The 24,566-nt window shown below is 47.3% G+C and overlaps 1 protein-coding gene across 3 annotated transcripts in view; it reads left to right on the plus strand.

The window, feature by feature from the left end:
• MIPEP (mitochondrial intermediate peptidase) overlaps positions 1-24,566 on the plus strand; it is a 101,527-nt gene that overhangs the window by 26,720 nt on the left and 50,241 nt on the right. For 2 of the 3 annotated variants that reach the window (XM_054586529.1, XM_054586532.1), the window contains exons 11-14: positions 7,048-7,201; positions 9,320-9,397; positions 11,393-11,597; positions 13,373-13,482. In XM_054586529.1, the coding sequence (XP_054442504.1) occupies positions 7,048-7,201; positions 9,320-9,397; positions 11,393-11,597; positions 13,373-13,482 (547 nt within the window). The remainder of the gene's footprint in view (positions 1-7,047; positions 7,202-9,319; positions 9,398-11,392; positions 11,598-13,372; positions 13,483-24,566) is intronic. The other variant, XM_054586530.1, reaches the window with a different exon arrangement.

Here is a 24,566-nt window from a genome sequence, read left to right on the forward strand (position 1 = left end):
AAGGAGCCAGGAAAAGGGATGTGGAGGTGCTTGAGAAGGAGTTGTAAGAACTGGGGGTTTAAAATGCCTATTGTAAGTAGCTTAAAAGGCAAATGACTGAGTCCAGTTTGAAGTTTCAGTAATCTTGATGGACACAAGTAGGCTGAGCAACACAGGCAATAGATGAGACAAGGAAGAAAAAAGTGTTTGGGTGTGAGGTTAGAAGAGTGGAACAAAGTGAAGATTTCTAAGTCCTTGTTAATTAAATTCCTCTCCTTTCAACCGAAGACCTGAAGCTGTGGTTCGGCACACCGCAGAAACTGGAGGGGCTTCCCTTGGTCTGAGCTTTTCTTGACGGTAACCCCAGAGACTTTCGTTTGTTTGTTTGTTTTGCCTTATATTAAATATCTCAGATTTATTTTAGGTTTCTTAAATGTCTGCCTAAAGAAAAGAAAGAACCTGTTAGAAGTAAGACAGAAAGCTGACATGCTATAAAGCTGCCAAAGGCTGACTTCATAGTAAATCTTAAAGAGCAGCTGATTTTTTTCTTTGTCAAGTTATAGTGGTAAGTTCTTTATGGAAAAGTAAAAGTACTTCTTTAAATTACAAAAAGTATGGCCCTGACTAGGGAGCTCAGCTGGTTAGAGCATGATCCCAGTATGCCAGGGTTGTGGGTTCAGTCCCCAGCCAGGGCACATGCAAGAATCGACCAATAGGTGCATGGATAAGTGCAACAACAAATCGATGTTTCTCTCTCTCTCAGTCTCTCTCTCTCCCCCTCTCTCTCTTCCTGTCTCTAAAATAAATAAATCAATTATTGAAAGTTTATTGAAATTATTTAAAATTAAATTTTATTTTTGAATAGGCAGTATGTGAACATGGTTCAAAAGCTCAGAACCACATCAGAAAGTATTCACATGGAGAAGCGTGGGTCTCATCCTGCCCCTGCTCGCGGCAGCCCTCCGAGCCACAGCCTCCAGACGTCGCCTTTCTAAAGTGGCTGAGGTCTCCTAGCGTGCGGTCTCGTTTTTAAGGCCTGGGGACTTTCTTTCTTTCTTGCCACTGATGCGTTGCAGTGAATCACATTTTATTCTGGTGCTATTTTGTGTAATGATGCCGTTGGGAAGTAGAATTCAGTATTGTCTATTCCTTGCTAAGGTATATTCTCTAAACCTCTAGAATGTTTACATAACGCAATAGGAATGTTTTGTATTTTAAACTATTCAGACAACGTTGAGCTCTCACAGTGGGATGGTATTGTGGCATTTCAAAAGAATTAAGACTTCTGTTTGAAATGTGAAATTGTATACTTTTTTAGTATGTGTGTAGTGAGCCAGGTGCTTTCAATTTTAAAAAGATAACCTTTACTGTGAAAACTTTCAAAATAAACAGATAGAGACAGAGTAACGTAAGTAACCTCCATACGGTCATCCCTCCGGTTCAGTAATTGTCAACATTGTGCCATATTTGCTTCATCTATTTTTGTCTTTTTCTTTTATTTCCTCCTTTCTTTCTCTTGTTACTAAAGTATTTTAAAGTACATCGTAGACCTCATGTCATCTCACTCTTACATGTTTATTCCGTATCTCTAAAAATACGGGTATTTTTACATAACTCCAGTACCATGATTGCCTAATGAGGTCCACAGCCATTTGCTGGCATTATCTAATATGCAGCCTGTATTCGTGTTTCCTCGGTGGTACCGTATCTGTGTTTCTCCCCGAACTTGGAACCAAGACTGCAAGGCCTGCACGTCTCCTGGGCCGCCTCTGTCCCCTGGGCCCCTTCCTCTCGGGCAGGCCTCCGCGCCGCGGGCCCTGCTGCCTCGCCGCCTCTGCAGGGTTCCCCGCTTGTCGAGGAGACCAGGCTGACTGTCCTGCAGAACTAACAACCCTCTGGGATGTACCTGGTTGCTCGCCTGTGGGGTCATTTTGTTGGTTCCAGTCTTCCCATAAGCTGATGTTATTCCCCTCGCCCTCCTCATTATTTTTGGTTCCTCTGTTTTACTCTTGTGTTTCAGCCATGGCTCTTCAGTCACCTGTACTGATGCAGCTCAGGAGGCTGCTGGGAGCAGTGCAGGGAGGGGTCCCACTTCTGTGCCGAGGCCCGGCTGGAGCCTCTGCGAGGAGGCCTCTGTCGCCGGGCGCCGCATCCTTGTCCTGTGCTGCCCTGTCCCCCAACCGGAGTCGGCCTGCGGGCTTGCCCCCTGCTTCTCCAGGGCGCGGGGCGGCGCGTGCTGTACCTGTTGGCTTCAGTTTTGACTTGTGTGAATTCCGTTCCTCGCGAACTGTGTGGCTGGTTGACTATGGCGGAAAATCGCTGCCCGATGACTGGGCGTGTGGGCGGAGCAGTGTCCTAGCCTCTGACTTCAGAGGGCAAGATGGAACCACACTGGCGATGGCTGGTATTTTACAAAACAGAGAGGAGAAAGAGTCTTCTTTCATTTTCTCTTTCACTGATTGATTTGAGAGAGAGAGAGCGCAACATGGACCTGCTGTTCCACTCACTTGTGCGTTCATTGGTTGCCTCGCGTATATGCCCTGACCAGGGATCAAAACCCACGGCCTTGGTGCATCGGATGACGCTCTATCCAGCTGAGCCACCTGGCCAGGGCCAATCTTTATTCTCAGTACAATGTAATTACCTGAAGGATAAACAGGTCTCTAGCATCATTCAGTTCTCTCAATCCTCCCTTACCTTTATTTAACCAGATGAAACAGTAGCTTTCCCTGTGGCTTTGCAGACTAAACATTTCAAAATGCCACCCAACGATCACATTATAATCATGCTTAGATAATCATTTCTGGTGCCAAAGACAGTCTTTCTTATTTTATTTTGATAAGGTTAAAAATAGCGTCTCTGCCAGAGCTGTCCCACGTGCAGCTCTTTCTAAGCCTGCGCCCTCCCTCATCCGCACATGTCCTCCTGTGTCTGGCAGGCCGCCTGGCGCCCGCAGCGAGCCGCGGAAAGCCCCGGCCGCGGGGCACACGCACGCCTCTTTCTCTCTATTTCTCTCTCTCTCTCTCTCTCTCTCTCTCTCTCTCTCTCTCTCTCTCTCTCTCTCCCCTCCCTCCCTCCCTCCCTCCCTCCTTCACTCACGGACTGGGCTGGGGTAAGGCTGCTGAGCTGTAGCTTGAGCCTGGATTCGTGCACAGGACTCAGTTGTGTTCTGTGTTCTCACTGAGCTCAGCGCCAGCGTTGTTGGATGCAGTGCCCAGCTTCCTTCTTTACCTTAATACCAGGTGCATCAGAGGCTGAAACAGAAGTGTGACTCACAGCATGAGCTTCAGGGTGATACACCGATTTGGAACAAAAACAAAACTCGAGCTGCAACAAAGAATCCTTTGGTTGAAAATTTTGATTGACTATCTCTGTACTTATTCCATGGTAGTATCCCTCGTGAGGATTTTGAGACATTGCTAAATTCTGTTGTTCTTAAAAAGACCTAATTATACCATTTTACCATGTTGGTTATAGTATATCTAGTTCTTTGATATTGAAAATTTATAAGCCCACAGGTAGCATATTTTTAAGCAGAACTAAGAGTAGAGCATTTATTACACTTTGTTTAGCAATGAGGGTGGATAACAGTAACCCTCTTCCTGTTTCTTTCTGAGGGAGAGTAGTCAAAAGAGTCTTCTTTCCAGATTCAAATTAGTGGAGCATATTTACAAAAATTAGTCGTAAAGCTCTGTTTTGAAACCGTAAAAGAGTCTGGCACTGGAAGGGGCAGCCGTGAGAGGAGATCCTGAAAACACACTTAAACGTCCCTCTTTCCTTTGGGCCGTGGCTCTGATGTGCTGGAGGGCTCAGTGCTTTTCTACGGTTTAGGGTTCTCTAGACTACAGACAGAGGGAGGCGTTTTTAGGTGTCGCATCTGTGCAGGTCAGGGAGCCGCAGGCCGGTCCTCACGGTGCTGGGGCTGCAAAGGCTGCAGGCCCAGTGAGGACTGTCCCGGCGCTCAGCTCTGACCAGGCGGGGAGCAGCCGTGTCCAGAGCTCAGGTGGCCACTGGCGAGCGTCCTCATGGGGCTCAGGGACCTGTGACCACTAGACGTCCCGTGGATGGCCCGACGCTGCACTGAACGTGCCCATGGAGGCAAAAGGCAGGGCCCGAGGGCCGGGCTGCCGCCACAGGGGCACTTGGACTCCCTCGCAGCCTCTCTGAGCTCGGCCCGTTCTGGCTCTTCTCAGGGAAGGGAGTCGCCTCCCGTTGCTGAGAGCGTCCGAGGGCGTGGCGAGCCCAGGAGTGTGAGCCCTTCCTGGCTCTGAGGTGGCTGAATCGGGCAGCAGCAGGCGATCCTTGCTTGAGGGAGCTTGTGTGCCCCGTTTGCCCTCCTGCCCGTGAGCCTTGCCGGGGCTCTGTCTTCTCCAGCGCCCTTCCCCCGCCAGGGAACTCACCTTCCAACGCCCACCGCAGCGGCCCCTCCCCGTGGAGCTCGCCCGCCCCTTCCACGCTCACCCCGCCTGCTGGCGGGGGAACTGGCCACAGCTTCGCCACTGTCCCCAGGTGCACTGCGCCCTGCGCTCAAGCGCCGTACCCCCGGGTGGGCCCTTCTGTGCGGTCACAGCCTCTCACGTCCGGGAGTGGCCAGGCGCACGGTAGTGAGGTAGTGAGCGGGAGCACGCACCACGGGGGCGCAAGTGATCTGGGGCAGGCGCACCCGCCCCCGGGCCCAGGGCAGCTGCCAGTGCGCCTTCTCTGATCACGAGTCGAGCCTGTGTTATCCCCTGTTCTCCGGGCTGGCGAGGAAGCGGAGGCCTGGCGGGCCAGGCAGCTGGTTCAAAGCGCAGAACTGGGAAGGAGGCCACAGGAGTTCAGTTCAGCTGCGTGTCCCTTTCTCCCCGGCTGCTTTGCACTGTCCTGAGCCTCTTTGAGCCTCAGTTTCCACAAGTGAAATTAAGTAATGATTGGTGTGCCACCTGTCTCACAGAATCAGGGGGAGGAGTATGAAAGATTTTTGATGTGAAAGTGTTTGCATTTATAAAGCACTAAGCAAATATAAGGTAATATTATCTCAAACCAGTATGGGTCTTCATCAACTCTTTATAATGTATCGTTAATCTCCTCCTTTCTATTAACTTCTTCCCCATGGTGTTTCCTGCAAAGGAGCCAAGATAGCCCTTATCTTAAAACACAAGTCAGTACCCCTCCCGTGACCCTGGGAGAGATTGTAGTCCTCTCTCATTTCTTTCTTGCCAAACTTGCCCCAACAGTAGTCTGGATTCTAATCTCTGTAGATTTATAGCCTGTGAGTCTCTTGGACGAGTCTGAGTTATTAGCCACCTGCCAATAATAAAATTCAGTGACTTGTTTTAGCGCTCCACACCCCTCGCCTCTGCAGGTTTTGATATTGCTTCCCATTTCCTAAGGTTTTTCCTTTGGTACATGCTCCCTACATTCTCTTCTCCACTTTCTCATCGCCCACTTGTTTTCCTTCTTCCTCGGGCACCTCTCCGTCGCCCGGTTTGCTGTTAGGAAGCCTTAGCCGTGAGCTCTGGTCTCCTCTCCCTCCCCTCCTGGAGGCCCTGCAGGGAATGTGCACACGCCCAGGAGGCGCAGGTCCAGTGCCCCCTCTAGGACTTGCCCTTGTAACAAATGTGTGTGCGATGGCGTCAGTCCCCAAGCCCCTCCGACCCAAAGGGCAGCCACCCTAGAGGCCTGAAACCATGGATAGTGGTGAACCCTCTGTCTACTGTGTTTTCCTGTCACGCATGCCTGTGATGAAGTTGGTTACTAGACGTTTCCAGGCTACTGCGTGTCTTCCTGCTGTTGTCCCGTTGTTGTTTCTCCCCGGAATTCCCTCCTTATTTCTCCTTCCCCTCATCCCTGGTCCCCACCCTGTGCAGCAGACTCTTGCGTCTGAATTTCTTTCTGTGAGCCCCTCACCGTTTCAACCCCCTACTCTACAGCTCAAGCTGGCACGCTTGGTCCAGTGCTGCGCGTTCACTCCCTGAACAGTGTCTGTTGAGTGCTTGGCCCCCCAGCCCCCCAGCTGCTCTGGGCTTGCTGACGGCGCAGTCAGCTGGCTCCCTGGAGATGGACTCTGCACGTCCCTCACCTCCAGCGTCCAGCTGGTTCGTCAACGACCCGCCTAAATGAATGAGTCAGAGGGCACCGGACCACTAGCGTCTCAGTCAACCCTGCGATTCTGTTTTTACAAAAAAAAAAAAAGGAACTAAAATGTATGCGTGTGGATTTCTACAGCCAAAAGCTCATTTGCAGTGCAGTTCGTGCTCACTCACTAAATCCAATCACCCATTTCGTAGTGAGCATAAGTTTATATATGTTTAATTTGCATGGCTCTATTTTGGTAATCCTAGAAAGTAGAAATAGAATAAGTACTTGCTATTATGCTAGAGCCATCCTTTCTGGCTTTGGTTCTAAGTTTGTCTTGACTTAATAACTCAAAAATAAACATTCATATCACATGTTGTGGATGTACTTCAGTTTATATTGGAAGAGAGCATAAAAAAAGTTGTTTCTGGATAAAGAACAATTAGCCTTGCCAGTATGCTGTCCTTCATTTAAGATATGTAACTATAAAACAAATTGATTAAGATTTAATTGTTTATATGACAGCTTTTTCCATTAAAAAATATTTTATCCGGTACGAACTTCCAGTTCGCTTTGTGTGCCTCAGGGTATGTATTTGTTTAATATTTATGTGATTTAAGCCGCGATTTTTTAGACTATAACACATTTCATAAAGTCTAGTTTACCATTATAGCTCGAACTGGTCAGATTTTGTATATAAACCTGCATAAAATAAAAACCCTGTCTAGCGTGGTTGAGATAGACCGCGTAACCGAGCCAGTGACAGGCCGGGCCAGAACGGGGTGGCACGTCCCCCTTAATTACGGGTGCTACTTACTCCCCGTGACGTTTAGACTGCTCTTCTGAAGAAAACTCTCCGAAATTCCCTCAGAAGATGGAAACTTACCTCTCCATTTCCATTCATTTTAAATCACTGGCATGACTCTAAATTTTAAACGAAAAGCCCTCTGAATCTACCTTAAGAAACTGAATTAAATGAAACGCTCTTTAACCTTTTTTTCTTCCTCTTAGGTATAACATCGAGCCCAGTTTATACTGCCCGTTCTTCTCCCTTGGAGCGTGCATGGAAGGCCTGAATGTTTTGTTTAACAGACTGTTCGGGATTTCACTGTACGCGGAGCAGCCCGCCAAGGGAGAGGTGTGGTGTGAAGACGTTCGGAAGCTGGTGAGCATTCCCGTCCGTGCCGGGTGCCCACCCGCGCAGCCGCAGGGCTGAGTCAGTGCGTCACAGCGCCCGCCTCTTCAGCAGCTTCGCCCGGTTGGAGCAGGGCTCCCTGATTCCTGTTCCGAAAATCCCGAAGGGCCGCTCCTGATGTCAGGCCCGTCAGGAAAGAAGCCCCATTCTCTGCGATCCGTCAGTGCCGGAAAGTGATGGAGGCGCACAACAGCAGAGTTAGTTCTCTGAAAAAAACGTTCAGGAGCCTGCTGGGGGGTGGGGGGGGAATCCGTGTGCTGACAAACGGTAGTTAGTTAACGGAAGACTTGTCCCTACGGTCTTCCATCCCTGCTGTGCTGCGTGTCCCTTCGGTTAGTTCCCGAGTCCGTTGCGCTGGTCACCTTTCCTCTCCTTCCAGCATCTTCCCGTTTTGGAGGAGTTTAATTTGCATCAGACATTAATTTATTTCCTGTGTTTTGATTTGACTTTATGAATAATAACTTGCTAGCCTAGAATCCACCCATCTCCTATTAGGGCCCACTTTGTTTGAGGTTGGAATAATTTTATTTTGTTCTGATAAGACTTTGAGAATTTATTGACCCATGTGTTTATCACAAAGACTTCGTGGTGTTCTGGTGTTTTCGTGCTGTTTGTAGGGGTACCACATTGTACTCCTGCCACTTTATTTCAAGAAACAAAAACTGTCCCTTTGTCCCTTGGCTCTGTCCTACGAACATGGTATCGGTGTGGTGGTGGACTCGGCAGGATTGGGTGGGAGCACGTTGTAGTGCCACTTCATCACCAGGTGTTTCTGTATTTGCATAGCGTGTACTTAAAAAATGATAGAGATTGATAAAATGCGGAGATGCAGTGACAAGAAACGCTGGTAACAGAAGAGGGAAAGGGCAGAGTGCAGAGGGCGAGGAAGGTGCCCCCTGCAAGGCCTGCGCCCTGCCCGGGCAGCGCTGCTTGCCTTCTGTCCTCTGCGGTCCCCAGCTCCCGGGGGCCTCTGCCCCGGCACCTCTGTTGGCAGATGTTTGTCGATTCGTGCATATGTGTGCACAAGAAGGTTAGAGCATAAAATTGAGATTCATACTGGCAGAGCCTCAAGTTGTGAAAAGACAGAGAAGGCAAGATGGAGACGAGTAGGGGAGCCCCCTCCCCGAAGCGGCGCCTCTTTGATAGGCTCAGGCTGCGGGGGGACATACACAACGACTGTACCGATCGTCGGCTGGCGCCAGAAGCTACAGCCTGGTCGTTTGTGTTCAAGGGTTGTACCGTATTTTACTGTGTATAGTGCACGTATTTTTGCCCAAATCTTTGAGGGGAAAATAAGGATGCACATTATACATGGGTAGTACCAATTCTGACCCTATGTAAATGTTTTTAATTCTTTTACTTTTGCTTATGCATTAAAAGTGTAACTCTAGAAAGCAAAATCCACAGGCAAAATAATACCCTGGAATATGATAATTCGTTTTGTTTCTAAATATAAATAAGTAATTAGATTAAAAAGTTAAAGTGAAAGATTTTTTTTTCCATGGACATTTGGACCAAGAACATGGGAGCACATTGTACACGGCAAAATACGGTAATTTTTACAGACATTTATTATTACATTCTACGATTTGGAGAAATAATTTTGCTACTAGAATTGTTCCGCCAGCACTTACTCCCAGCTCCCTTCGGGGGTTTGTGGACCGTCTGAAGAGCTGGGTGTGGGGGAGGCGTCGCGGGGACGGGCAGCTGGGGAGAGGGGCCCAGCGAAGGGGGGGGGGCCTTCCTCCCCTGCTTGCAATTCCCGCCTCAAAGTCACCCGAGAGATGGAGAGGTGATAGAACCCATCTCGAGATAACGCGGGATGCAGAAAGTAATAAAATGTCTGTATGTGGTAACCGTGCATGCTTTATGTGTAGGGTGGGGCAAAAGTAGGTTACCAGTTGTTTGTGTGGAAAACAATACAACCGTTAATACATAATAATATCATACAAGAAGAAACTCGGTTTCACATGTAGCTATGGACTTCATTTTGCCCCGCCCTGTATGGATTCTTGTGCTGGGGATGTTTTCACATTTGCAGAGTTTCTCGTGGACTCATTCAATTAAATGAAAACTGTTTTTTTCCAGGCTGTGGTGCACGAATCCGAGGGACTGTTGGGGCACATCTACTGCGATTTTTTTCAGCGAGCAGGCAAGCCGCACCAGGTGATGCTTCGCATCGAGTCCCGTCCCTCTAGAAGTGATCAGCACTCCATTTATGTTAATGTGAACGTTAGGTGGCATTTCTGTATAGTTCCCTGATTAAAAGGCATTAATGACAGTTACTAAATATATACATTTGAAATTAAAATAGAATTTAGAAATACACAGTCGAAAACCATTACATGCATCTGTGCATGTCACTATTATCTGGGTCATGGGACTAACGATAGTAATAGTGACAGCCGATACCTTATTAGCCTCTCTGTGCCAATGCATATTCTGGAATATCCGCCTCCACCTTCTGAACTAGACACTAACATTCTGAGGGACGGAGGCCAGAGAGGCAACTTGCCCTGAGCTACGCAGCCGAAGTGCTGGGATTTGAACCCAAAATGTTCTGACCCAAACCCCAGCTCCGAGTCACTTTCCGTACTCGACGATGGACCTAGGTTGACACTGCAGAGGACGCCGTAGCCCCCCGCATCTGTGGGGAGCACGTTCCCAGACCCCCGCGGGTGCCTGACACCACAGAGTGCCGAGCCCCGTACATGCTGTGTTTTGTCCTATGCGTACGTGCCTCGGAGGAAGTCTAATCCACGGTGAGAGACTAACACCCCCTAGTCATAAAACAGCAGTTACAGCTGCAGTGAACGTGGGCCCTCTCGCCCTGCTACGCGGCCCGATAAGCGAGTGGCCACGGAGCGGCCGAGGGGCGGCGGTGTGACAGCGTGGAGACGCGGGCGAGGGCGCCGCGCACTCCGGGAGGGATGGAGCGCGGCAGCGAGCGGGTGCGTCGTGTTGCTCAGAGCAGCGTGCGGTTTCCAACTCAGGAATTGTTTACTGCTGGAATTTTCCATCTACTGTTTTCAGACCATGGCTGTCTGCCGATGGCGGAAATCGTGGAAAGTGAAACTACGGCTAAGGAGGGACTACTTATTCGGTGTTTCTGTGTAAACCGCATTGATTGCCAGTTCACTTCCTGAGTGGCATGCGGGAGGCTCCTTCCTCTGTGGTAGCCGTGTGCAGGAGGCTCAGGCGCCTTCCGCAGCGTCAGCCCCGTGATGGGACATGGGAAGAGTTCAGGTTATACGTTGTAACAGAAGTGATGGTCCCTTATATTGGAACGGTGATTCACCACGTCACAGCATTTTCATAGATGGGAGCTTAGGGAATCGGGGCAGCTACTCTGGGATTTGACACGGTAGAGGTGAAGCTCGCTCAGGCAGACCAGGTGGTGTGCAAGGTGGGGCCAGTCCGGCCATCGGACGCTGAGGCCTGGGTGCTCCCTCTTCACTCAGATGGCTGGTAGAGCCCAGGGTAGTGATGAGGACCCCTGGCTTGCGGAGGTCCATCCGGGTTCACCTCCGAGAGGCAGCAGGCCTAGCCAAGTGTCCTTGGCTACATGACAGCGTTTCCAAGGCTCAGTTTCAGTTTTCTTATCTGCCTCATAGGGTTATTGTGAAGAATAACTGATAAAATGTAGGGGAATCTCAGTTCCAGAAGAGATCCTTCAGCTCCCTTGCTTTGTGTGAACTTAGAGCTTATCACTTTCAAGTGCTAGAGAGAGTAGGCATGGGGAGTGTCTGCCAGCTCCTCGAAGGGGCTCAGTGACTATGAGGGTCTCTTCCCTTAGCAGCTTAGTGTCTGTTGCTTCCTATTTGCCTGTGAACATCTGAGGGGCACAGATCTAAGCTCTGTAATGACAGCATTTCCAGCGTCCGGTACAGCATCCGCTCAGTACATGTTTCTGGAGTGAGTGAATTAATCAACATGAGCTCAGTGCTGGTTAGTTCATTCACGCCAACTATGTGTGATAAAATAAAAATGAAATTTTAGCACGATAAAGAGTTGGGAAAAATGCGTGTGTAAATAGAATAAGAACAGAGTTAAGTTATAATTTGAACTCAGCACATTTCCGTATGATTTCACGTTCATTAAGACCGTTCCACCCCTTAGACCGCCGAATACTACCTTCTGTCATGTCTCTGACTCTTAAAGGATTGCCACTTTACCATCCGTGGCGGCAGGTTAAAGGAAGACGGGGACTATCAGCTCCCAGTCGTGGTTCTCATGCTGAGCCTCCCCCAGTCCTCGAGGAACTTACCGACTCTGCTAACGCCGGGCATGATGGAAAACCTCTTCCACGAGATGGGCCACGCCATGCACTCCATGCTGGGGCGGACCCGTTACCAGCACATCACGGGTGAGCCGTCTCTTCAGCACGCTCTTCAGAACCGCGCACTGCGTCACGCGCGGGGAGAAAGCTTTTTACGGAGGAGCTCGGGTCACTGAGCGCCGTCCCGTGGTCGCTGACCACAGGCTGCCTCGCCTTGTCCTTTCGGTCGTTGTGCAGCCCAGTCCTCTTACACGTCTCTCCTTCGTTGCTAGCACTTGTCACCGAGGAGGACGTCTTAGTTATCTGTCTTTTGAGTTTGTAACACTTTACAGTTTGTACTTTATAAATTTAAGTTTGGGGCTCTGTGTGTATGTGAATATGAGGCGGGGCCCCCAAAAAACCCAGAATTATCTTCCGGAGCACATGCCCCTTATGGGACAGGTTTCTGCTGCTAGGTGTGCGTGCTAGGAATCCATCTGTATCAGTGCACCAGCTGGCGTTGTTGTGAGAGGCTGTGTTCGGCCTCAGTGAAATTTTTTTCTTTTAAGACTCTTCCAACGCGTTTGTCCATTTCACAGCAGGAGAGATACAGGCTCACCTGTGCACACCACGCTGCATGTTCAGCAGTTTTTGACCAAAAAACACATGACCCCCATGCCCTACCATCCCTATTCATCCAATCTCACCCTGAGCTACATTTTTTTGTTTCCCTGGATGAAAAAAGTCCTCAAAGGTGAGTGTTTTGCCGAGGCGGAAGAAGCAAAACAAACAATGACAGAAACACTGAAAGGCCTCAAAAGCTACAAGTTCCAAAAATGCTTTGAGCCCTGGAAAAACGTCTCGATAGGTGCACTGCATCCAAGGGAGAGGGCTTTGAAGGCGGCTGAAGTTTAAACATGTAAGGATAAATACACCATTTTTTATAAATAAATTCTGGGATTTTTTGGGTTCCCCCGGTAAATATGTCTCTTCTTAGTAGCTAACACAGAGTAATTGAATGCATATTGCCTTATTTTATCCAAAATCAGTTAGAAAACATATTAAAAACATGTTGAAAAAGTGTGATAAGCTCCTTTTTGTTTTCCGTGTACTTTCCCTCCTGCATAAAATCAGAGCCTTCCGTGCTGACCTGTGGCCGCACTTGAGGACACTGCAGACTGTCCTCTTCATCCTGTCGGCCGTCCTTCGTAAGCTCACAGTCAGATACGGTCGCCTTCAACCGCCCGATACATTGCTCCCATTCAGTTTTTCTTAACTAACTTTATTCACACAGTCTTTGTGCGGGGAGGGGGAGAAGGTAAGTGAAAAGATTGCAGAGGGGCCAGACCGGAGGGTAAAGTGTCACCACAGAAGTTCCTGCGGGATCTGTTGCTTTAAGTACTTTTGCTTTCTGTCTGCACTGAGGATCTGCTTTGTTACAAGAGACAGCCAGTGCATACAATGGAGCTCTTTTACGAGAAATGGAGGATGAAAGCCTTTGGTGGTGGAATTCAGTGAATTAAATACAAATGCTCTATTCCAGGTCAGAAGAGTTTCATTTGCATTTCACGTGTAGCGCAGCGTAGCTGCAGCCAGGCTTGTTTGGAGAGGGTTTGAGTCACTGCTTTACAAGGTGTTTTATCCAGCTGTGCAAATATTTTCTTTTCCTTTTGATATACAGGAAAATATGTAGGATTATAATAAACTTTTCTGCAAATATGTGCAATAATTTTATAGAAATAAAATATTGATTTAATGAATTAAAGCTTATCATATTCATCAGAAGTACAAATAAAAGTTTTAAAAGAACACATGAAAAGCAGGATAAATACGTTGATTTGACTCTTGCCAACCTTTTTGTTTTTCTTTTTCCCTCATTTTAGGGACCAGGTGCCCCACCGATTTTGCGGAGGTTCCTTCGATCCTGATGGAGTACTTCGCAAATGACTACCGGGTGGTGAACCAGTTTGCCAGGCATCACCAGACGGGGCAGGTAGGGGGAGCGACGGGTCGTCGCACGGCCCGCTGAGCCGTGTCGGCGGCGAGCACGCCCGCTGGGGGACGCTGGGCTCCGCGCCGTCCCCCGGGTCCCCAAGGCAGCGGCCCGCTCTCCAGCGGCAGGGCCTTCAGCCTGTCCCCCTTCAGAAGGCCCTTCCGCCTCCTCTCTCCTCCACGCTTCCGAGCGCGTGTTCAAGTCTTGGTCTGAATTTTTGTGGTTTTGTAAAATGGACCTACACTGCCATACTTTCCCAGTACACTTAGTGTTTATATGATGATAAGTCTGCATATTCTTTAATATCAGGGTTTGGATATTTTAAGTAATGCTCTATAATTTCAAATATTTTAAAATTCTGTAAAGCAGGGTTCAAATGAGAAATACCTTACGGCAAGATAGCTATGAGCATAGCTGTCAACATGGTATGGTGTATTGACCACACAAACTTTAGAAAATATCTTCCCCTCTCCCAGAACTTTGGTTATAAAGTACTATATTAGCTAGCGATACACCCCTCACACTGTGCCTCTGAGTGGCAGCGTAAAATTGTATTCATCTTTGAACCATCAGCATTTAGAAGTATGCCTAGCACATAGAAAGCACTGGAAGAAATTAAATGGAAAAATGAATGGAGTCAGAAAAAAGGGCCTGTACCACCTTCATTTGTGACGCTTTTCTGATTATGTTCCTAGATGCATAATATGCTCTGGTCATGTTCCTTTTTTTCGTGGGGGTCGGGGGGGATCGATTTTTATCTAACTGTTATTGTCAACTAGAGAATAATGGATGAGTTTCTGGGTAATCCATCTGAGTTCGTCTTCATTGTAGCCCATCTCAGTTATTGGAAGACACAATTGAATATTTGCGATCCAGTTAGCTACCTGTCGACCTGCAGAGAATTACTCTGGAAATTATGTAAACTCAGCCAGTCACGAAGAAGCACATACAACCCATCAGACAATAGCATAACCCCACGGCTCCACATTTTGGGATTCGGGAGCGATTAGGAGACCCGACTAAATTCCTTCTTTGTAATTAACTGCTCCCCTGCCCGCTGTCCTGGGCGGTAGAGCCGAGACACGGGGCCGGGGCCACGTCGGAGGGCCCAGCTCCCTGCGGCAGGCGGCGGAAGGGGCTCGGGACCGGAGATGCCAGGGAAGGAGCTCCTGAAAGTTACGTGGACGGGCCGTTTGGCAGTCAGCTCCTGGCTGCCCTCCTCGTCTCATGCAAAGTGTTTGTTGAGGGAACACTGAGAACACGAATAGGTCCTTCAGCAGGAAACAGTTACTGAGTTTCTGTTACGCACCCAGCACTGTTCTCAGCATCCAAGAAACAGCCGAAAATGAGTGAGAGGACAGCCCAGCGCTCACTGGGCCTTCAGCGCGGGAGGGGTGGAGGGGCCGGCCACACGGGGGCACGAGGGGGCTGAGGGGGCAAGGGGACCCCAGATGGTGGCACGACGCGGGCTGTGGCACGGGCAGGAGGAGGGGCAGGGAGGGCAGAGAAGAGGCCCTGGAATGGCCTCCTTTTAGCGCCGGCTCCCAGCCTCTGCGCCCACTCCCCCCCCCGGCCCCCTCGCCAGCCCGCCCCGTGTGATGGCAGCGAGGGTTCTCGGCATCGTTCGCGCTGCGCTCCGCTGCCCCTTCTCCTGCGGGAGCCACGTTGACGCTCTGTGGCCGGCCGTCACACTCAGCCCCACCCCATTTTCTCACCAGCTTCCCCGGGCTCATCCTTGGACCTCCTGGCCTAACGCAGCCCTGGGTGGGGTTAAGTGAAGGCTTGCGAGCAGGGGGTCGAGCAGTGACGAAGTGACGAAGGCCAGACCTAAGGCCGTGACAGTGCCGGTTAGGAGAGGCAGAACCCAAGGGCCGTGTGAGACATAACTGGAAGGACCAGGGGCTGGTTAGGTAAGAGGGGGAGGTTCCACGAACGGACAAATCCGGAAGAGGCCCAGTCTGAGGGGGGGAGACGCGGTGCCTTTTTTTCTATGTTGGTGGTTGTCATCGTTGACCATGAGGTCGTGAGCAGGACAGACCTGGAATGCGGGGTCCAGCGGTCAGGGCAGGCGTGGGAATAGTTGGCCTCGAGGTGACCAGGGAAGCCCGGGAGGGGAGCACTGCCCGCGAGAGAGAAGCAGGAGGTCCGGAGACACGTCACGGTCCCTGGGAAGGGGCTGTCCGAGCTGGGGCCGCACGTGGGGCGCGCGCGGGCGGCTGAGGGTGGTGGCAGGAGCCCCAGGAGCGGTGACCGCTGTGCCGGGACGGGGCGCTGCGCCGTTGCCAGGCCTGGGGCGCCGGGTCGCAGGGTCGGGGGGCCAGTGCCTGCGGCACAGCGCGGCGTCCCCAAGGGGACGGGGTCTGTCTTCTTGCTAAATTCTTCAGTAAAAAGAGCATTTTGAACAACGTAGTTTCAAGAAGACAGCAAGTCCGAAAATGTCCTTCAAACGGGATGAGGTAGGAGAAAGCTGTAAAGGGCTTTGAATTGCTGCACGTTCCCAGCTCAGAAGCCATGGCCAGTGGGCTGATGGGACTGGCAGACAATCGCTGAAGAATTTAAAACAATCGCGTGGCCCCTTGCAGAGTGGAAGGAGTGCCCGACGGCAAGGCACGTGTGGCGCCTGGGGTTCCACAGGGGGCTTGCCTCCGCTTGCCACTGACGGGGGTGCCAGGTCGCGGGATGTTTTCATTTTAAGGGCAGTTCTAGCCTTAAGGACAAGGAGCTAATTCCCTGAAATTCAAGTCTTGTAAATAAATTACGCTAAAGCCCATATGAAGAATATACAGGATCGCATTTCTATGCTTCATTTCCTATGCATATCAGGAAAGGGTTGTTTGGTTTGTTTGTTTTTTACCCATCCTGTGTATATTCCAGAGAGCTCGGTGAGGATAATATATTGGTGACTTATTAACACCTACAGGGATTTTACCTGAGCTGGAGCACAGCGCAGCCAATGAATTCCTGCGGTGGAGGAATTAGAGGCCTGCTTATCAGATCTGCAGTTGTCTTACAGCTGTCAGAGATAACAAACGCCCGGGGCAGGCACTCCCCAGGGACTCCGCGCTGCCTGGACAAGCTGCAACAGCAAAGCCGAAACAATGTATTGTAAATTAATCTTGAAATCTATACCACAGGTATAGAAGGAGTATAGATTGGGTAGCAGTCCGTGTAAAAAAGAATCCCAGGATTTTAGACACATTAAACTTCACATGAATCAGCAGCCTGATGGCGTTTCCCCGCAAATCTGACGGTCCCGGGCGGCGTTGGGGGATCTGTGGTATCTAAGGAGCTAAATGGATGGTCTCTCTTCTCCGTGCTTCCCGGTCCGGGCCGTCAGCCTCACTGCTGTTAGCCAGAGCCGTTCAGGCTTGAGTGCAGGACGGAGGGCACTTATTTGGGCAAAACGACTGCAGTCTGGGAGAGGCATGTCCAGGGACCAACCCAAGCCGCCTGGGGATAGAGCAGAGAGGTTTCAGAAAGGCAAAAATCGCCAAGTGTAAGTCTTTCATGCCAGGGAAGAACGGCTGGCTGTGGTAACAGGGATTGACTAGTTCTAATATGCGATTAGGTGCGTCAAGTCCGCTCTGGAGTTTTTCTGGGATGTTTATGACTCAGCCTTGACCTGACTTTAGCACCAGGTTAGCGACTTAGCAGGCGCTCAGAGAACTGAGGCACAAGATCTTCCTTATAGCCTCCTGATTACTGAACGGACTCTCTCAGCAATGCTGATTCCATTTTCTTTTTCTTGCTAACACGCCTTTCCAGTCGCTCCCAGTAAGCGCAGAATTCTCTCTAAGGCACCCCACCCTTCTGGAAGCATCATCGTGTCCCTCCTTAAACGTTCTAAAGGGAAACCTATCTTCAGTTGTGGTAAAGAACATGTAGCATGAAACTTACCATCTCAGCCACTTGTAAGTGTTCCATTCGGTGGCATTGAGAACATTCTTACTCTGTTCCCATCACCGCCATTTGTCCCCCGAACTCTTTTCATCTTGCAAAACTGAAACTGTCTCCTTTAAACACCAGCTCCCCATCTGCTTCCCTCTCTCGCCCCTGGCAGCCACCTTTGTACGTTCTGTGTCTAGGACTTTGACTTCTAGGTGCCTTGCATAAGTGGAATCATACAGCATTAGTCCTTTGTGACTGGCGCATTTCACTAGTATCATGTTTCTAAGGTCGATCCCTGTTATAACGTATGTCAGAATTTCCTTTCTTTTTAAGACTAAATACTATTCCATTGTATGTACGAGGTGGGACCCAGAAAAAACCCGGAATTTATTTATAAAAAATTGTGTATTTATTCTTACATGTTGAAATTTCAGTTACCTTCAAAGTCTTCTCCATTTGATGCAATACACCAAGACATTTTTTTCCGCTGCTCAAAACAGCTTTTGAACTCGTCAATTTGGATGCCTTTTAGTGCTTCTGCCTTTTTTTTTTTTTTTTCACCTCTTCCACATTGGCAAAATGTTTCTCTTTGAAGATGTTTTTCCACGTGGGGAAACAAACAAAAAAAAAGAGCCACTCAGGGTGAGATGGGGTAAATAAGGAGGGTGGGGTATGGGGATCATGCTGTTTTGGTCCAAAACTACTGAACACTCAGTGCAGTGTGGGCAGGTGCGCTCGTCAATCACCCATCGTGAAATGGGCAAACGCGTTGAAAGAGTCTTCCAAAAAATTCACTGAAGCCGAACGCAGCCTCTCACAACACCACCAGGTGGTGCATGGATGCAGACGGGCTCCTAGCACACTCGCCCAGCGGGGGAAGCCTGTCCTACAAGGGGGTCTCCTTGTAGTTCTGGGTTTTTCGGGGTCCCCCCTCGTATCCACCACGTTTCGTTGGTGCACTTGTCTGTCGATGGGCGCTCAGGTTGCTCCCGCCTCTTGGCAGCTGTGACTCGCACTGCTGTGCACGTGGTCGTACAGACAGCTACGGGGGCCTCCTGCCAGGGCTCTGCCCATGCGCCCAGAGCTGCTTGCTGGGCCATAAGTAGGCCTGCTTCGGTGTGTGAGCGGCCATCGTACTCTTCTCCACCGTGACTCCATCATTTTATGCGCCCACCTTGGGCACAGAGGTCCTGGTTTCTCCACACCCTTGTCCACTTGTTATCTGAGTTTTGATTGTAACCACCCTAATGGCAGTGGAGGGGTGGGGGGTGTATCAGTCTTTATTACTGTAGCTTTATCAAGTTCTCTTCTAGTCTTCAAAATCTTGTCTCCTCTTGGGCGTTAGTGTTTTGTCATATATATTTGAGAACTAATTAAAACAACAACAACAACTCTGATTAAAGTTTGGTTACATTAAATTCATTAAATTCATGGGTCAGTCTAGGAAGTATAGGTGCACCTGAACATGGACTCCTTCAAGAATCTGAGTACCTTTTCAATGAATAAGTCTTTTTAAAAGTCTTAAAATTTTCTTTCTAATGGTCTTGCTCAACTTTTGTTAAACTCAGTTAGCTCTTAGATGCCCTACCTCTTTGCTATTGTGAATAGTATATTTTTTTTAAGTGGTAATTTATAATTGTTGGTTGCTGCTGTTTGGAAGTGCAGTGTATCCATTTTTGTATATAGACTTTATTTTCAACAACCTTGCTAAACTTTTTCATTAGTTGTAATAACTTATCTATGAAATTTTTAACACATTTTAATTACTCACTTCTGCAGATAATGACTGTTTTGTTTTTCCTTTTCAATTTACATAGTCTTCGTTTTTCTTGACCTACTCAACTTGCTAGAAGAAGCTGTGAGATGCACATTATTTGCCTTTATTTTGATTTTAAAGGAAATGTTTCCACTGTTTTATCATAAAGAAAGATTTTGTTGTAATTTGGTGGATCTCAGGAAAAGGAAACTCCTTCCTAGGTCTAGTTTGCTAATTTTTTGTTTAGTCATTAATAAGTATCACAATTTATCAGGTTTTGTATGCGTCTTTTAAGGTAATTGGATGTTCTCTTGATCTCTTGATGTTGGAAATATTCATTTTAAATGTTAAGCCACTCATACATTCTACAATTAAACCACCTTAATCCTAACTTATTTTTTAATACACTGCTGGCTTTAGTTTGCTCCTATTTTGTACATAGAGGATTTTGCATCTGTATTTGTGAGAGAGAAAAGCTTGTAATTTTTCTTGGTCATCTTGTTCTTTGCTAGTGTTGGTATTAAGTATATACTGGTTCATAAAATGAGTGCTCCTCTTTCTTTTCTGTGCAAGCACTTTTATAAAATTGTAATAATCTGTTCCTTGAAACTTTGTCAGAATTCATCTATAAAACCATTCAGAGTCTATTATTTTCTCTGTGGGAGGATTTTTTTAAATGACTGATTCCGTAATAGTCATAGGAGTTTGGGGGCCTTCTTTTCTAATTAAGTAAGCTTTGCTAAATTGTAATTTTCTAGAAATTTACCCGTTGAATCCAAGTTTTAAAATTTATTGGCATGAAGTTATTTATAGCATTCTTTTATCTCTCAAATCCTGCTAAATGCATAGTTACATCCTTTGCAGTTCTAATAATCATTCTTTGGTTTTTCATTAATCTTGGCAGAAATTTGTCTGTTTTGTTAGTATTTTCATCAAACTAATGTTAACTTTGTTTATCCTTTCAATCTTGTTTGAGTTCATTAGGTTCTGTCTTTATTATTATTCTCTCCTTCCTCTCTTTCTGTTTTGTTTTCTCTCCCCAGTGTATTAAGGTGGACGCTTAGCTAATGTAAGTTTCAGGCTTCTCTAACGCGCATTTAAATTGTTGCGCTGCGGTTTTAAAGTTGAGACGCCATGCTTTGGCTGCCTTCCATGATTTTAATACAAACTATTTCTAATGTAGCTAATCCCTGTTGTCATTTTGTCTTTGACCGACTAGCTAGCCAGATGTCTAGTTTAAGATTTTTAAGCCTTTGCAAGGGATTTAGTCATCTTTCTATAATTGATATTGAATTAGTCGGTTACTGATTCTTTGCAGAGTGTTGATATTTATTTCGTGGTTTCCTACGCATCACTTTTTGGAAATGTTTTATTTGTGCTCGACTACATTATATATTTTCTAACTGGTCTGAATTTTCATATAAATCTCTTAAGTTAATCTTTAAATTGTATTGTTTAGATTTTTGATACATGACCAATTTGTTCGACCTAGCTATAATTGACAGCTGAAAAACCTTCCTCCAGGATCATGGCTATATCGGTTTTTCCCCTCATTTTTTTAATCATTAAAACTATAAGAGCAGTTTTAGGTTCACAGAAAAATTCGGGAGAAGGTACCCCGATTTCCTATATGCCTCCTGCACCTCACAGGCACACACTCCCCCATTCTCCACATCCCACACCAGAGCGGTGCGTTTGTTGCCTTGGATGAGCTGGCCCAGCCTGTCATTGTCCCCGTGGGTTGTCCACGGCACCCGTCACTGTGGTACCGTGGCAGGCACAGGCGACCCTTGAGCAACGCAGGTTTGAACCTCATGGGTTCACTGCTGTGCATTTTCTACAGGAACGCCTATAGTGCTGTAACCTTTTCCTTATGATTTTAATACATTTCCTTTCCTCTCGCCTACTTTAATGTAAGAATATAGTTCATAATACATTCACAAAATGCATGTTAATTGACTTTATTTTAATATTGGTAAGACATCTAGTCAACAGTAAGCTATTTATTAGTTGAGCTTTGGGGGAGTTAAGTTATACCTGGGTTTTTGACTACTAACCCCTCATGTAGTCCAAGAATCAACTGTATTTTTACTGCCCCAAAAGTCATTCTCTCCATTTTGCTCATATATATATTTTGAAAATATTTATTGTATGCATAAACATACAGAGCACTTATATCTTCCTGATGAACATGTTATCATCGTTAAGCCTTGCAATGCTTTGTCTCAAAGTATATTTTTTTAAAAAAATTTTGCACCCTTAACTATATTACTTACCACCAAACATAGTCATTGTATTTTTGAGACAGCCTACGTTTTTTTGTATAATTTTGCCCATTAGTCACTGCACTGAAATGTTGCTCTAGTTATCTAAATATTTATTAAATCATAAATAATAGAAATTAACATCACTTTATATGTTTTATTTTACGTAGTTTTATCTAATAATGTATGAAGTAGGTACATAGTTATCCACACTTTATAAAAATGGAGTTAGGTTAAGTAATATGTCAGAGGTTACACAGGAGTAACACAGGTATTATCTGCTAGCTACTCTTAGTGATACATAAGGAGATCTATTAGTTTCACTTCAGAATTTCCTTAAAGGTCTGTCAGGCTTGCTAAAATCAATATTATAACATTGTGGGTGTTTTCTTTTTCCAGTGTTTGCCAGTTAAAACTTCTTTAACATGGTAGGAAAAGGACACTCGTATACAGTGTATCTCACAAAGCAACAGACCTATTTCCATTGTGTTATTTTTAGGAAAGCCCTAGTGCTTTCATTGCAGAACTGCTCTGTGCTGCATCATTATAAAGATCTAGCCTCTTGCCTTCGTATGTGAGAGTCAGCCCAAGGCTAAAATTGCTTAAGATCTATTTCCAAGGAGACAGAGAGACTTGTAATAAATCTTCCCCTGTCATTCTCTTCCAGGAGATGTAAGGAGTGAAGGTAAAAATTACAGTGTGACTAGAACTAGATTAGTTTTGGCAGGTTTAAGTTGTTTTGAAACTTTCCTAATTTTCTGTTTTAATGCCTCTCAATTAAGTCTAGACAAGAGCTTTGAACTCGGGGGCAGGGGAGCCCTGGCCTCGGCCCGAGGCGCACACAGGTGAGCGCAGACCGGCCGCCGGGCCTGTCGGAGGCGCCGCTGCTCCGTTCCGGAAAGTGATCAAGTTCCAGAAATTACAAAGTAGCTCCTTCCTACTTACCTCAAAAATTTTAGTCGGTCCAATTTAATAATGTATACAAACCGTGAGCATGGTATTACTGAGATTTTTAAAGAAAAAAAGGAAGCTGAGACTCTTTCACACATTAAACTCTTCCATGTTGAACCCTGGAAAACTCAAAATGCTCTGCTCCTTGGAGCCATCAGTGAGTTTGCGATCATCTGTCAGCCTCCCTAAAGGTTCTCTCACCTCATGTCATCTTAGTTTGTTAGAAATGCCTGAAAGTCAAATTAGTGAAAAGTAATGTTATTTCCTGTGGATGTAGATAGGAGGTTTTGTCTCTTTGGGTCTAGGTAGCGTTTTCATGATATTGGCTACATGCGGCCCGGAATACTGCTTACGGGGCACGCAGATGCGTGGAGACGCGCCGAATGCAGCTGTTTTCCCGTTGCACACGTGAGCCGAGAGTGAGCGTGCGGGGTGGCATGGGACCCAGCTGCACCACGGAAGCTGCTGCCTTGGAGCCCGGGCAGCTCGAGGCCCGGCTTTCCGCCACCGAAGCCCTTTCTTGTTTTGGATGACCAGGTCTCCGCCATTTTTATCGTTAGCTCCAGTGTGTTCCCGAGAAATATCAGTAGCAGGAGGCCTTCGCTTCCGGAAGGTTGAATTCTAACCGTGACAAGGACTTGTACCAGAGACTGCCTTGACCTTGAATGTTTATGCAGCTTCTACCGTAATCCATTTTCTAAATGGCTGTAAATAAAACAAGATATTTTATCCCAGTGACTTGACTCCGTAAGAATCTGCTGCCAAAAATTTTAACAAAACTTTATTGAAATCAGACTGGTGAGATTGTGAAGTGATAGAAAATACCTGGCAAATTTATGAGCTCACATGATAAGTTAAGCTCAGAGGCAACATTCAGAGAATTTAAGCCATGACACATTTGCTAAAGCATTTGTGCTTTTGATGATATTTCTAAAATCTTCCAAAAATGTTGGGTTTTCTTAATGTAGTAGGAGAGCCACTGTTTTAATATCTTTGTTCCTGGGCACCATCAGCAAACGGCGCAGCACTTGTAGTCACCTCGAGGATGCAGCGCACAGCCTCCTCCTCAGCTGCGGAAGCGTCCCGGGCCCGGGGCCGCCAGCCGGGTTTGACTCAGGCAACCTTTGAGCACGTCAGCCGTGATGCAGGCAATGGTGGTAGCCATCGTTCAAGCTGACGCATTTCTAAGAAGGAAGAGGGCGCCCTTAGCAACCTCACCACGGCAGCAGGCCTCGCCTGACCCCGCCAGGCGCGCCGCATGCGTGGCTGCCCTCGCTGTGAGCCTTTGCCACGTCAGGTGTGTTAGACGCAGGGATGTGAGTGTCTCCCAGTTCGCTCCCGCTTTTTACACGTCGATTGAATAACTGTCACCGCATTGAAGCTTCGTACTTCTTACCCCTTTATGGTCTTTTCTTACTCCTCTTCTTACAATTTTGAAAACACGATACTGAGAGACTTGCCTGCTGACAAAAGGCGAGTGAGCGCCAGTAGACAACGCGAGCTGCTGAACCTCAGACACGTAGGTGAGTCTGGTTGGGGCTCCAGAAATGGAAATGGAAACCATCGGATGTATCAGTGGATATAGGATGAATGAAGAACTAAATCCTAGAAACAAGAGCTGCTGCCCCACACGGAGCAGAGCCGTGGAGCGGGCGGTGTGGCCCACTGCTGTGCTCTGAGGCCTGAGTCAGGTCTCTGTAGTGTACAGGGCACTCAGCATTTTCTGCAGAAAGGCTACCTGGTCATAGTCATACAAAGCCAGATAGTAAATCCTCAGAAATGGATGCAAGTGTATTTGTTTTTAAATAAAGAACAAAGTCATTGTGGAACATTTATATTGAATTATTAAAATGAATCATGTCAAATTAGGTCGCCATAGTTAATTATTGGCGTATCATGGTCAATGGTAGAAACAACAGCTCCGGCATTGTCCTGTTCATGGGAGAGAGAGGGATCCCAAAGCGTCTTTCTACATTGTATAGCTGGGGTGAATCTTTGAAGCAGAAATGCCAGCACTGTGATAAGCACATTTGATGATTAGGGCAATGGCCTTTCAGGTGCTTGTTGTCTTCTAAAGGCCGCCATTGCTGCCTCTGCGCCTCCTGTGCGGTATTTGGGTCATTTTCCCTTGGAGTATTAATTTCTACGTGCAACCCTTTTCTCCTTCCTGGTCAGCAAGATCAAGAAGGATTCGTCACTGCTTAGGAGGGCGCCATGCACACAGC

This window comes from Pteronotus mesoamericanus, unplaced genomic scaffold (genome assembly GCF_021234165.1).
Source record: "Pteronotus mesoamericanus isolate MK-2021 breed Mesoamerican mustached bat unplaced genomic scaffold, CSHL_Meso_final contig_94, whole genome shotgun sequence".
Taxonomy (NCBI): domain Eukaryota; kingdom Metazoa; phylum Chordata; class Mammalia; order Chiroptera; family Mormoopidae; genus Pteronotus; species Pteronotus mesoamericanus.